This window comes from Lampetra fluviatilis, chromosome 68, assembly GCF_964198595.1.
Source record: "Lampetra fluviatilis chromosome 68, kcLamFluv1.1, whole genome shotgun sequence".
In the NCBI taxonomy this organism is placed as follows: domain Eukaryota; kingdom Metazoa; phylum Chordata; class Hyperoartia; order Petromyzontiformes; family Petromyzontidae; genus Lampetra; species Lampetra fluviatilis.
The window spans coordinates 3251201-3266032 of record NC_136342.1 but is presented as its reverse complement, the minus strand read 5'-3'; the positions used below and the strand labels follow the sequence as shown (position 1 = coordinate 3266032).

General features: G+C 52.0%; 1 protein-coding gene across 1 annotated transcript; it reads left to right on the top strand.

The window, feature by feature from the left end:
• Nucleotides 1-4558: 4558 nt before the first annotated feature.
• RPS18 (ribosomal protein S18) lies at nt 4559-12987 on the top strand. The gene is made up of 5 exons (XM_078883094.1): nt 4559-4625; nt 7495-7680; nt 8278-8379; nt 10373-10464; nt 12781-12987. Exons 1-5 carry the CDS (start codon nt 4623-4625, stop codon nt 12854-12856), a joined length of 459 nt encoding a protein of 152 aa, XP_078739220.1. The 5' UTR covers nt 4559-4622; the 3' UTR covers nt 12857-12987.
• The last annotated feature ends 1845 nt before the right edge of the window (nt 12988-14832 follow it).

Sequence of the window (14832 nt, the reverse complement as noted above, 5' to 3'; positions counted from 1 at the left end):
GGTCGTGGGTTCGATCCCGACCCTGACAACGCCTGCTGTATATTTGGAATCTGCGTGTCTCTCATCATCATCATCACGGTGGCTAGGAGATGTTAACTACCTCGCCTGGTATACAGGAGGTCGTGGGTTCGATCCCGACCCTGACGACGCCTGCTGTATATTTGGAGTCTGCGTGTCTCTCTCATCATCATCATCACGGTGGCTAGGAGATGTTAACTACCTCGCCTGGTCTACAGAATGTCGTGGGTTCGATCCCGACCCTGACGACGCCTGCTGTATATTTGGAATCTGTGTGTCTCTCATCATCATCATCATGGTGGCTAGGAGATGTTAACTACCTCGCCTGGTCTACAAAAGGTCGTGGGTTCGATCCCGACCCTGACGACGCCTGCTGCTGCTGTATATTTGGAATCTGCGTGTCTCTCATCATCATCATCACGGTGGCTAGGAGATGTTAACTACCTCGCCTGGTCTACAGAAGGTCGTGGGTTCGATCCCGACCCTGACAACGCCTGCTGTATATTTGGAATCTGCGTGTCTCTCATCATCATCATCACGGTGGCTAGGAGATGTTAACTACCTCGCCTGGTCTACAAAAGGTCGTGGGTTCGATCCCGACCCTGACGACGCCTGCTGCTGTATATTTGGAGTCTGCGTCTCTCTCTCTCATCATCATCACGGTGGCTAGGAAATGTTAACTACCTCACCTTTTCTACAGGAGGTCGTGGGTTCGATCCCGACCCTGACGATGCCTGCTGTATATTTGGAGTTTGCGTGTCTCTCTCATCGTCATCATCACGGTGGCTAGGAAATGTTAACTACCTCGCCTGGTCTACAGAAGGTCGTGGGTTCGATCCCGACCCTGATGACGCCTGCTGTATATTTGGAGTCTGTGTCTCTCTCTCATCATCATGGTGGCTAGGAGATTCTAGATTTGAAGCTTTTAACCCACTTCCCGTGATCCAATCGAGCTGACATTTTGCACACAGACTCGTTGTGCGTGACAATTTATTTTCGTAAAAATGTTTTTCCACTTTTTAAGGGAAAAAAAATTTCATATTTAATTTAAAATACCAATGTGATAAAAATGAATATCTTACTCAAGAAAAACAGAAATGAATAATAAAATAAAACCGATGCCACGCATATAAAGGATTTATAGTGAAAAACTTTGTTTTTACGGGTTAATTTTATATTATTTTATTATTTCCCTTCTACGTGATGACTGTACCGAAAGAACCACGAAGATCATCGTCGTCGTTGGGCTGATGTTCCCGATGATGATGATGCTGCTGTGAAAGAGCTTCATAGCTCATCGGATTCCTCCAGTCGAAATAAACATTTTTAAAAATAATATTTTTGAAAAGTGATTTCTTTACCTTCCCTATACACGACTTGCACTTTCAGTAATAACAAATAATACACATTAAATACTATACTCTTTGGTTCTTTCGGTAAAGTCACGTAGGTTAAAAAGAAAATAAAAAGTTAATAAGAGTATTTTTTATTTTATTTCCATTATTACTTTTATTAACTTTTAATTCGATTTTTTACCTACGTGACTTTACCGATAAAACCTTAGAGTATCGCTAGGAGATGTTAACTACCTCGCCTGGTCTACAGGATGGCCGTGGGTTCGATCCCGACTCCTGCTGTATATTTGTGATACAGGTTTTTTTGGGGGCTGGATCGCGTACATTTCTAAATGTGTCGTTAAACCATCCGCCACCCGACGCGCCAATTGCTTACTGCCTCGGCCCCAGCGGTCATGCGTTGGGAGAGTAAATCTGCAACATTCACAATTGCGCTCGTGATTACATCAACCACCATCATCATCGTCGTCGTCGTCTTTTTAAATCCTTTATATTAAGTTCGCTTGCTTGCTTAGGACGGTGCAAATCTTTCGGTCGTTTTTTAACCCACTTCCCGTGATCCAATCGAGCTGACATTTTGCACACAGACTCGTTGTGCGTGACAATTAATTTTCTTGAATTTTTTTCTCCAAAATTTGACACTGTTTAGAGAAATAAAATTAAATATTTAATTACCAATTGCTTAATGGTGGCAGACAATCATCTGACCCATAGGTGGCAGCCATCTCAAGCCAGAGGACGAGAGGACTCTAGCCGCCCGTTTCATGATGACGCAAATGTTGACTAACCACATGGCATGAAATCCCTGCCCCCACGCTGTACAGTGGAGACTATTTATAGAGCAGTTTAATTGAAGCCGCCAGGTTCTTGAAAGTGGTAAAACGGGTCAACGCTAGTGCCCTCGGGAATATACGGGGCATGTCAAGAGGTGATCTTTCATTTTTAAATCCTTTATATTAACTTCACTTGCTTGCTTGCTTACTCAAGAAAAACCGAAATGAATAATAAAATGAAACCGATGCCACGCATATAAAGGATTTATAGTGAAAAACTTTGTTTTTACGGGTTAATTTTTTCGATTTAAAGCTTTCGTGACTGCAGGGATTCATCTTCTTGGTTCTTTCGGTAAAGTCACGTAGAAGGGAAATAATAAAAGTAGTACTAATCACATACCTGCATTTCCCATAAATATGCTAAATTCCTCTTGATATGCAAATTATTTTGTCAAGGCACCCTTCCCCCCCTCCAACCCAGCTTAAATATACGCTGCCAAGCGTGGTGCTGTTTCATTCAGACTCTGTCTTCTCGACAGCCCTGTTCTTCACCTGAGGACGGCTGCTTGCGTTGTGGCTGAAACGTCGTGAGAATTATTTTATTATGTTTTATTTTTATTATTTTATTATTTCCCTTCTACGTGAATGTACCGAAAGAACCAAGAAGATGAATCCCTGCAGTCACGAAAGCTTTAAATCTAAAAATAATTTAACTTTGAAAACCCCCCGCCCACCTCCTACGCATTCCATAAGTAGTGACTAATCCCATATCTGCATTTCCCATAAATATGCTAAATTCCTCTTGATATGCAAATTCCTTTGTCAAGGCGCTCTTCCCCCTCCAACCCAGCTTAAAAATACGCTGCCAAGCTTGGTGGTGCTCATTCAGACGCTGTCTTTACGACAGACCTGTTCTGCACCTGAGGACGGCTGCTTGCGTTGTGGCCGAAACGTCGTGAGAATTATTTTATTATGTTTTATTTTTAAATCCTTTATATTAAGTTCACTTGCTTGCTTGCTTGCGCGCTTACGACCGTGCAAATCTTTCGGTCGTTTTTAACTTAAATCCTTTATATTAAGTTTGCTTGCTTGCTTGCGCGCTTACGACCGCGCAAATCTTTCGGTCGTTTTTTATTTAAATCCTTTATATTAAGTTGGCTTGCTTGCGTGCTTGCCTGCGCGCTTACGACCGTGCAAATCTTTCGGTCGTTTTTGAACCCACTTCCCGTGATCCAATCGAGCTGACATTTTGCACACAGACTCGTTGTGCGTGACAATTTATTTTCGTGAAAAATTTTTTTTCAAAATGTTACACTGTTTAGGAAAAAATAAATTATATTTAATTACCAATTGTTTAATGGTGGCAGGCAATTATCTGACCCATAGGTGGCAGCCATCTCAAGCGAGAGGACGAGAGGACTATAGCCACACGTTTCAAAGACCAATGTGGGCTGGGTTGTGGCCCATTGAACACGCATATAAAGGATTTATAGTGAAAAACTTTGTTTTTACGGGTTAATTTTTATTAAATCCTTTATATTAAGTTCACTTGCTTGCTTGCGCGCTTACGACCGTGCAAATCTTTCGGTCGTTTTTTAAACCCACTTCCCGTGATCCAATCGAGCTGACATTTTGCACACAGACTCGTTGTGCGGGACAATTTATTTTCGTGAAAAAAAATTCCAAAATTTCCCACTTTTTAGGAAAAAAATAAATTCATATTTAATTTAAAATACCAATGTGATAAAAATGAAACTCTTACTCAAGAAAAACAGAAATGAATAATAAAATAAAACCGATGCCACGCATGTAAAGGATTTATAGTGAAAAACTTTGTTTTTACGGGTTAATTTTTTGTTATTTTATTATTTCCTTTCTACGTGATGACTTTACCGAAAGAACCAAGAAGATCATCGTCGTCGTTGGGCTGATGTTCCCGATGATGATGATGCTGCTGTGAAAGAGCTTCATAGCTCATCGGATTCCTCCAGTCAAAATAAACATTTTGTAAAAATAATATTTTTGAAAAGTGATTTGTTGACCTTCCCTATACACGACTTGCACTTCCAGTAATAACAAATAATAAACATTAAAGATTATACTCTTTGGTTCTTTCGGTAAAGTCACGTAGGTATAAAATAAAAATAAATAGAAATAAATAGCAATTTTTTAAAATAAAATAAATATAAATAAAATACAATTATTTTTCAAAATAAAATAAGTATAAATAAAATACAATCATTTTTTAAAATAAATATAAATAAAATACAATTATTTTTAATTTTCTACCTACGTGACTTTACCGAAAGCTTCAAATAATGATTAAAGATTATTCAATTAACAATGTAAATTTGTTACACATTTTCCCGCCTTTTATGTTAATTAGGGCGGCGTGACGCATACTTCCGCCCAGCCCGCGCTATTGCGTCACTTCCGGTTCTCTCCTCCCCCCTCTCTCTCTCAGCCCGCCGCCATCATGGTGAGTGGATGTTACGCCCGTCTCGTCCATCCTCCCTCAATCGTCGTCCATCCTCGTCCCCCGTTCACTTCCATCCGCGGCGCCGTGGCGCTCTCGGTCGCTCGCGATGTCGACGACGGCGCGGGGGGCGGTTTGGCGAGAAATGAGGGTGGCGTGCGGCGGTTTTGCGAGATGAATCGGGCAGGAGACGGGGCGGGCCTAGCGCGTTAGGATAGCGATGGTTGGTGGCGGCGGTGGTAGCGAAGAGGGTGATGTTGGCGTGGGTGATGGTAGCGAGGAGGGTGATGGTGTCGTGGGTGATGGTAGGCGAGGTTGGTGAGGGTGATGGTAGCATGCAGGGTCGTGGTAGCGAGGGTGAGGGTGATGGTCGCGAGGGTGGTGAGGGTGATGGTAGTGATGGTAGCATGCAGGGTGATTGTAGCGGGGGTGATGGTAGTGATGGTAGCATGCAGGGTGATGGTGATGGTCGCGAGGGTGGTGAGGGTGATGGTAGCGAGGTTGGTGAGGGTGATGGTAGTGATGGTGGTGAGGGTGATGGTCGCGAGGGTGGTCAGGGTGATGGTAGTGATGGTGGCGAGGGTGATAGTAGCATGCAGGGTGGTGGTAGCGAGAGTGATGTTAGTGAGGGTGATGGTCGCTAGGGTGGTGAGGGTGATGGTAGCATGCAGGGTCGTGGTAGCGAGGGTGGTGAGGATCATGGTGGTGATGAGATTGAGTGTGATGGTGGTGTGATGGTAGCGAGTTGTGATGGTGGTGATGGTAGCGCGGGTGGTTGAGGGTCGTGGTGATGAGTTTGAGGGTGATGGTGATGGTCGCAAGGTTGGTATTGGTTATGGTAGCGAGCGTGGTGAGGGTGATGGGAGTGAGGCTCATGGTGGTAATGGTAACGAGTGTGATGGTTATGGTGATGATGGTAGCGAGGGTGGTTGAGGGTCATGGTGGTGATTGTACTGAGGGTCATGGTGGTGGTGATGAGATTAACGGTGATGATGGTAGCTAGTGTGATGGTTATGCTGGTGATGGTAGCGAGGGTGGTGAGGGTCATGATGGTAGCGAGGGTGAGTGGCGGAGACGGATGGTGGTGATGGTAGCGAGGGTGGTGAGGGCCATGATGGTAGCGAGGGTGAGTGGCGGAGACGGATGGTGGTGATGGTAGCGAGAGGGGAGGTCAATGACGGTTATTCCAGCTGCTGTACCGGTGATCGTCTTGGTGATGTTTGGCGATGGGTATTGCGATGTCGGTGGTGGTGGCTTGTAATGGTAGCGATGATGGTCTTGGTGGTTGATGGTTGATGGTAGAGAGATGTGTGCATAATGATGGTGGTGATGGGAGAGGGGAGGCGATGTTTGTTGATGTTAGGTAGCCACCAGAGCGCGGTCCGCATGTCCACCACGTGTCTCTGTTCCACGTGGCCTCGTGTCTCCCATTCTGTCCCAGTGTGTCCCCCCCCCGTGTCTCACCTGGTGTTTCCCTCGTGTCTCCCTTTCTGTCCCAGTGTCCCCCCCCCGTGTCTCACCTGGTGTTTCCCATTCTGTCCCAGTGTGTCCCCCCCGTGTCTCACCTGGTGTCTCCCTCATGTCTCCCATTCTGTCCCAGTGTGTCCCCCCCCCGTGTCTCACCTGGTGTCTCCCATTCTGTCCCAGTGTGTCCCCCCCCGTGTCTCGTGTCTATCCCTCGCACCCCCCATGTCTCTGTGTCTCGTCTGTCTTCTCGCCCCCCCCCCCCCCCCCCCCGTGTCTCATGTTTTCCTCATGTCTCCACGCTGCCCCTGTGTGTCCCCCATGTCTCCACTCTGTCCCCCTCTGTCTCGCCTCTTTTCTCCGTGTCTCTCCACCTCCCCTCATCGTCTGTCTCCCCGCAGTCTCTTGTGATCCCGTGTCTCCATTCTGTCCTTGTGTGTATCTCTCCCCCCCCCCCACCCCATGTCTCGTGTCTATCCACGCGTCCCTCCATGTCTCATCTGTGTCCCACCTGCCTTGTCTCCTGTGTCTCCATTATGTCCCTGTGTCTGCCCCCCCGTGTCTCGCGTTTCCCCCTGTGTCTCACCTACCTTGTCTCCTGTGTCTCCATTATGTCCCTGTGTCTGCCCCCCCGTGTCTCGCGTTTCCCCCTGTGTCTCACCTACCTTGTCTCCTGTGTCTCCATTATGTCCCTGTGTCTGCCCCCCCGTGTCTCGCGTTTCCCCCTGTGTCTCACCTACCTTGTCTCCTGTGTCTCCATTATGTCCCTGTGTCTGCCCCCCCGTGTCTCACGTTTCCCCCTGTGTCTCACCTACCTTGTCTCCTGTGTCTGCCCCCCATGTCTCGCGTTTCCCCCTGTGTCTCACCTGCCTTGTCTCGCTGTGTCTCCATTATGTCCCTGTGTCTGCCCCCTCCATGTCTCGCGTTTCCCCCTGTGTCTCACCTACCTTGTCTCGCTGTGTCTCCATTATGTCCCTGTGTCTGCCCCCCCCATGTCTCGCGTTTCCCCCTGTGTCTCACCTACCTTGTCTCCTGTGTCTCCATTATGTTCCTGTGTCTACCCCCCATGTCTCGCGTTTCCCCCTGTGTCTCACCTGCCTTGTCTCCTGTGTCTCCATTATGTCTCTGTGTCTGCCCCCATGTCTCGCGTTTCCCCCTGTCTCACCTACCTTGTCTCGCTGTGTCTCCATTATGTTCCTGTGTCTACCCCCCATGTCTCGCGTTTCCCCCTGTCTCACCTACCTTGTCTCGCTGTGTCTCCATTATGTTCCTGTGTCTGCCCCTCCATGTCTCGCGTTTCCCCCTGTGTCTCACCTGCCTTGTCTCGCTGTGTCTCCATTATGTCCATCTACCCCCCTCCTCCCGTCTCACCCGGTGTCTCTCCGTTCTCGTCTCCCCCCTCCCCTAGTCGCTCGTCATCCCCGAGAAGTTCCAGCACATCCTGCGAGTGCTCAACACGAACATCGACGGTCGGCAGAAGGTGGCGTTTGCCATCACGGCCATCAAGGGCGTTGGGCGCCGCTACGCGCACATCGTGCTACGCAAGGCCGACATCGACCTGAGCAAGCGTGCCGGCGAGCTCAGCGAGGAGGAGGTGTGGGAGCTGGGGTGGTGTGTGGTGTGTGAGAGGGTGGCGACGCTCACAACAACGAGCGGAGCGCCGGGTGGCTAAAGCACAGCAAGTTGGCACAGTAAGGGGGCACAGGTGGTGCATCAGCCAGTCATCTCGGTCAGTCGACCCGTGGCACCTGCTGGGTCTGCCCCGTGACCTCCTGCCAGCGGGCGTTTGACACTTCACGTGGCCTCAAGGTGCACATGGTCTGGCACAAGCGTCGTGGTGACGTCACCGTGGCTGGCGGTTGTTGTTGTGTGCGGTGTGTTAGAGACAAGGAGGGAGCGGTTAGTGCTACGATCCTGGTGACCCGAGTTCGATTCCCGCTCACGTTGAACACTGGTGACGATTATTTGAACGGGTCCTGGGCATCCCCTAGGTCGACTCGGCCTCAAATGAGTACCTGGTGCGGTGCGTAAACATCGCCACTGGAGAGACAAAGGTGGCCGGGCGTGGTTACTGTCCACCCACCCCCTCGTGTGCCGTGCCGGCCTTCATAGGTGCTCGCGAACAGCACTTGCCCCAACAGTCTGTTAAGGCTACACGGGGGATCTTTGTCTCTTGTGTGTCCCTGTGCAGGTGGAGCGCGTGATCACCATCATGCAGAACCCGCGTCAGTACAAGATCCCAGACTGGTTCCTCAACAGGCAGAAGGACATCAAGGATGGCAAATTCAGTCAGGTAAGAGACACCCCCTCGCGCTCACCATCACGCTCACTCTCACGTTCACCATCGCGCTCACCATCACGCTCACCCTCACGTTCACCATCGCACTCACCATCGCGCTCACCATCACGCTCACCCTCACGTTCACCATCACGCTCACTCTCACGTTCACCATCGCGCTCACCATCACGCTCACCCTCACGTTCACCATCGCACTCACCATCGCGCTCACCATCACGCTCACTCTCACGTTCACCATCGCGCTCACCATCACGTTCACCCTCACGTTCACCATCGCACTCACCATCGCGCTCACCATCACGCTCACGCTCACCATCACGCTCACCCTCACGCTCACCATCGCGCTCACCATCACGCTCACCATCACCCCAACCCTGTGGCAGTTTCTGGGCTGTGGTTTCACCATCACGCTCACCATCACGCTCACCATCACACGCTCACCATCGCGCTCACCGTCACCATAACCCCAACCCTGTGGCAGTTTCTGGGCTGTGGTTTCACCATCACACTCTCACGCTCACCATCGCGCTCACCGTCACCATCACCCCAACCCTGTGGCAGTTTCTGGGCTGTGGTTTCACCATCACGCTCACCATCACGCTCACCATCGCGCTCACCATCACGTTCACCCTCACGCTCACCATCACGCTCACCATCACACGCTCACCATCGCACTCACCGTCACCATCACCCCAATCCCGTGGTACTTGCTGGGCTGTGTGACATGGTGGTGTGGTGTGTTCTTTGGTGGTAGTAGTGGTGGTAGTGTCTCACCAACGGGCTGTGTGTGTGTGTGTGGTGTTGCTAGGCGCTGGCTAACAGGCTGTGTGTGTGTGTGGTGTTGCTAGGCACTGGCTAACAGGCTGTGTGTGTGTGTGGTGTTGCTAGTCACTGGCTAACGGGCTGTGTGGTGTTGCTAGGCGCTGGCTAACGGGCTGTGTGGTGTTGCTAGGCGCTGGATAACAGGCTGTGTGTGTGTGTGGTGTTGCTAGGCGCTGGCTAACAGGCTGTGTGTGTGTGTGGTGTTGCTAGGCGCTGGCTAACAGGCTGTGTGTGTGTGTGTGTGGTGTTGCTAGGCGCTGGCTAACGGGCTGTGTGTGTGTGTGGTGTTGCTAGGCGCTGGCTAACGGGCTGTGTGGGTGTTGCTAGGCGCTGGCTAACAGGCTGTGTGTGTGTGTGTGGTGTTGCTAGGCGCTGGCTAACGGGCTGTGTGTGTGTGTGTGTGGTGTTGCTAGGCGCTGGCTAACGGGCTGTGTGTGTGTGTGGTGTTGCTAGGCACTGGCTAACGGGCTGTGTGTGTGGTGTTGCTAGGCGCTGGCTAACAGGCTGTGTGTGTGTGGTGTTGCTAGGCGCTGGCTAACGAGCTGTGTGTGTGGTGTTGCTAGGCGCTGGCTAACGAGCTGTGTGTGTGGTGTTGCTAGGCGCTGGCTAACGAGCTGTGTGTGTGGTGTTGCTAGGCGCTGGCTAACAGGCTGTGTGTGTGTGGTGTTGCTAGGCGCTGGCTAACAGGCTGTGTGTGTGTGTGTGGTGTTGCTAGGCACTGGCTAACAGGCTGTGTGTGTGTGTGATGTTGCTAGGCGCTGGCTAACGGGCTGTGTGGTGTTGCTAGGCGCTGGCTAACAGGCTGTGTGTGTGTGGTGTTGCTAGGCGCTGGCTAACAGGCTGTGTGTGGTGTTGCTAGGCACTGGCTAACAGGCTGTGTGTGTGTGTGATGTTGCTAGGCGCTGGCTAACGGGCTGTGTGGTGTTGCTAGGCGCTGGCTAACAGGCTGTGTGTGTGTGTGTGTGGTGTTGCTAGGCGCTGGCTAACAGGCTGTGTGTGTGTGTGGTGTTGCTAGGCGCTGGCTAACGGTGTGTGTGGTGTTGCTAGGCGCTGGCTAACAGGCTGTGTGTGTGTGGTGTTGCTAGGCGCTGGCTAACATGCTGTGTGTGTGTGTGATGTTGCTAGGCGCTGGCTAACAGGCTGTGTGTGTGTGTGGTGTTGCTAGGTGCTGGCTAACGGACTTGACAACAAGATGCGCGAGGATCTTGAGCGGTTAAAGAAGATCCGTGCTCACAGGGGCCTGCGTCACTACTGGGGGTGAGACACCACGGCCATCACACCACTCTACACAGCCTGCTGTGTGCACCACACTACACAACACACTACACACCACACTACACACAGCACTACACACAGCACTACACACAGCACTACACACCACACTACACACCACACTACACACAGCACTACGCACTACACACCGCACACCACACCACACACCACAATACACACCACACACTACACACTACACACCACACTACACACCACACTACATACCACACTACACTAGAGCACGCTGTGGTCTACACCACACAACCTACACACCGCACTACAGCCTACACAACCTACACACCGCACTACAGCCTACACAGCCTGCTGTGCACCACACTACAACACCGCGCAACAATCTACACACCACACACCACACCCCACACCCACACTGTGCTCTACACCACGCCACCTACACCGCACTCTACACCACACTCTACACCGCACTCTACACCGCACGACAGCTTGCGCACACTGCTACGCACCATTCTACACCGCACCCACACTGCTCTACACCACGCAACCTACACACACCGCCCCACATCGCACTGCAACACACTACACCGCACACACACTGTTCTACACCACGCAACCTACACACACCGCCCCACATCGCACTGCAACACACTACACCGCACACACACTGTTCTACACCACGCAACCTACACACACCGCCCCACATCGCACTGCAACACACTACACCGCACACACACTGTTCTACACCACGCAACCTACACACACCGCCCCACATCGCACTGCAACACACTACACCGCACACACACTGTTCTACACCACGCAACCTACACACACCGCCCCACATCGCACTGCAACACACTACACCGCACACACACTGTTCTACACCACGCAACTTACACACACCGCCCCACATCGCACTGCAACACACTACACCGCACACACACTGTTCTACACCACGCAACCTACACACACCGCCCCACATCGCACTGCAACACACTACACCGCACACACACTGTTCTACACCACGCAACCTACACACACCGCCCCACATCGCACTGCAACACACTACACCGCACACACACTGTTCTACACCACGCAACCTACACACACCGCCCCACATCGCACTGCAACACACTACACCGCACACACACTGTTCTACACCACGCAACCTACACACACCGCCCCACATCGCACTGCAACACACTACACCGCACACACACTGTTCTACACCACGCAACCTACACACACCGCCCCACATCGCACTGCAACACACTACACCGCACACACACTGTTCTACACCACGCAACCTACACACACCGCCCCACATCGCACTGCAACACACTACACCGCACACACACTGTTCTACACCACGCAACCTACACACACCGCCCCACATCGCACTGCAACACACTACACCGCACACACACTGTTCTACACCACGCAACCTACACACACCGCCCCACATCGCACTGCAACACACTACACCGCACACACACTGTTCTACACCACGCAACCTACACACACCGCCCCACATCGCACTGCAACACACTACACCGCACACACACTGTTCTACACCACGCAACCTACACACACCGCCCCACATCGCACTGCAACACACTACACCGCACACACACTGTTCTACACCACGCAACCTACACACACCGCCCCACATCGCACTGCAACACACTACACCGCACACACACTGTTCTACACCACGCAACCTACACACAGCATTACAGGCTATAACCCGCTCCACACCACTTGAATTACCACTACACATGCTGGCTGAGCGTGGTGCTGCCCACCCACCACCCCCTCGTGTGCCGTGCCGTCCTTCATAGATGCCCGCTAACAGCACTTGCCCCTACAGTCTGTTAAAGGCTATATGGGGGATTTTTGCCTCTGTGTGAGCATGCCAGTGTGCGCGCAAATGTGTGAGTGTGTGAGTGTGTGAGTGTGTGAGAGTGTGTGAGTGCGTGAGAGAGTGTGTGAGTGCGTGAGAGAGTGTGTGAGTGCGTGAGTGAGTGTGTGAGTGAGTGTGTGTGAGAGAGTGTGTGAGTACGTGCGTGTGAGAGAGAGTGAGTGTGTGTGAGAGTGCGAGTGAGTGCGAGTATGTGTGTGTGTGTCCGCTGTGGCCGGGCGTGCTGTTGGCCCACCCGCACCACCTCGTGCGTGCCAACAGTGCCGGCCTTCGTAGGTGCGCTGCCCGTCGCCACTAGAGGACACTTTCTCCGTACAGTCTGCGCAAGCTCCACCGGAGTGCGGGAGGAGGAGGATGTTTACCTGCGTGTGTGCGTGTGTGTGTCCCCCCGTTGTGTGCGTGTGCAGCCTGCGTGTGCGTGGACAGCACACCAAGACCACGGGGCGACGAGGCCGCACCGTGGGTGTCTCCAAGAAGAAGTAGGCGACGACGAGGACGACGAGGAGGAGTTGACGGCGGTGGTGGACAGCGGCCGCCCCTCAACCGCGCCGCACCGACACTGTCGCCGTCACGCCTCAATAAAAACTCCCACAGCGTTGGCAAAAAAAACACAATGCCTCCTTGTCTGTCTCTGTCTGTCTACGCCGCGTCTGTCTGTCTATCTGTCTGTTTCTCTGTCTCTCTGTTTGTCTCTGTCTCCCTGTTTGTCTCCCTGTCTGTGTCTCTATCTGTCTCTCTGTCTGTCTCCCTGTCTGTCTCTCTGTCTCCCTGTCTGTCTGTCTCCCCGTCTGTCTCCCCGTCTGTCTCTGTCTCCGCCGCGTCTCTCTGTCTGTCTCTCTGTCTCCCTGTCTGTGTCTCTGTCTGTCTCTGTCTCTGTTTGTTTGTCTGTCTCTGTCTCCCTGTCTGTCTGTCTCCCCGTCTGTGTCTCTGTCTCCCTGTCTGTCTCTGTCTCCCCGTCTGTCTCTGTCTCTCCATTTGTCTCCCTGTCTGTCTCCCTGTCTGTCTCCCTGTCTGTCTCCCCGTCTGTCTCTGTGTCTCCGTCTGTCTGTCTGCCTCCCTGTCTGTCTCCCTGTCTGTCTCCCCGTCTGTCTCTGTCTCTCCGTTTGTCTCCCTGTCTGTCTCCCTGTCTGTCTCCGTCTGTCTCTCTGTCTGTCTCTCCGTCTGTCTCTGTCTGCCTCCCTGTCTGTCTCTCCGTCTGTCTCCCTGTCTGTCTTTCTCTGTCTCTCCGTCTGTCTCTGTCCGTCTCCCTGTCTGTCTCTCTGTCTCCGCCGCGTCTCTCGTTCCTCGTGCAGCGCGGCTGCCGCGGGAAATTTGGATCGGGGGTCGTCGTCTTGTTTTTGTAGACTAAAGGTGTTTTATTTTAGCAGGTTAAAGCCGCGCTGAGCTTGAAATATATGCAGCTCTTTTTTTTCTGTCATCGCCGCCGCGGGGAACTTTCTCGCGGTAGCCAAAGAATGGTGAAAGGCGCGATTCTAAATGTGGGTGGTGAAGGGAAAAACCTGGAGATGAATGCACGCGAGCGCAGGGAGAGAGACGTGCAAACGGAATCGAACCCCCCACCACCTTCTGTACACCAGGCGAGGTAGTTAACATCTCGGCCATCTTGGTGATGAGAGACAAACTCGACATAACAGCAGGCGTCGGGATCGAACCACGACCTTCTGTAGACCAGGCGAGGTAGTTAACATCTCGGCCACCGTGATGATGAGAGACACGCAGACTCCAAATATACGGCGTCAGGGTTGGGATCGAACCCACGACCTCCTGTACGCCAGGCAAGGTAGTTAACATCTCGGCCACCGTGATGATGAGAGAGACACGCAGACTCCAAATATACAGCAGCAGGCGTCAGGGTCGGGATCGAACCCACGACCTCCTGTACACCAGGCGAGGTAGTTAACATCTCCAGCCACCGTGATGATGATGAGAGAGACGCAGACTCCAAATATACAGCAGCAGCAGCAGGCATCGTCAGGGTCGGGATCGAACCCACGACTTCCTGCAGACCAGGCGAGGTGGTTAACATCTCCTAGCCACCGTGATGATGATGAGAGAGACACGCAGACTCCAAATATACAGCAGCAGGCGTCAGGGTTGGGATCGAACCCACGACCTCCTGTACACCAGGCGAGGTAGTTAACATCTCGGCCACCTTGGCGATTAGAGACATGCTCAACATAACAGGCGTCGGGGTCGAACCCACGACCTGTACAGGCGAGGTTTAAGAGGTTTTACCCCTCCTCTGGCAATATAACGGGAGTTGTTAGGATGTTAAAACGCCAAACAGAAACCATTGTGCACCTTGAGGCCATCACGTGAAGTGCCGAAGGCTCGCTGCTGACAAGTCACGGGAAAGACCCAGCAGGTGCCGTGGGTTGACTGACTAAAGTACCACGGTGGCTAGGAGATGTTAACTACCTCGCCTGGTACACAGGAGGTCGTGGGTTCGATCCCGACGA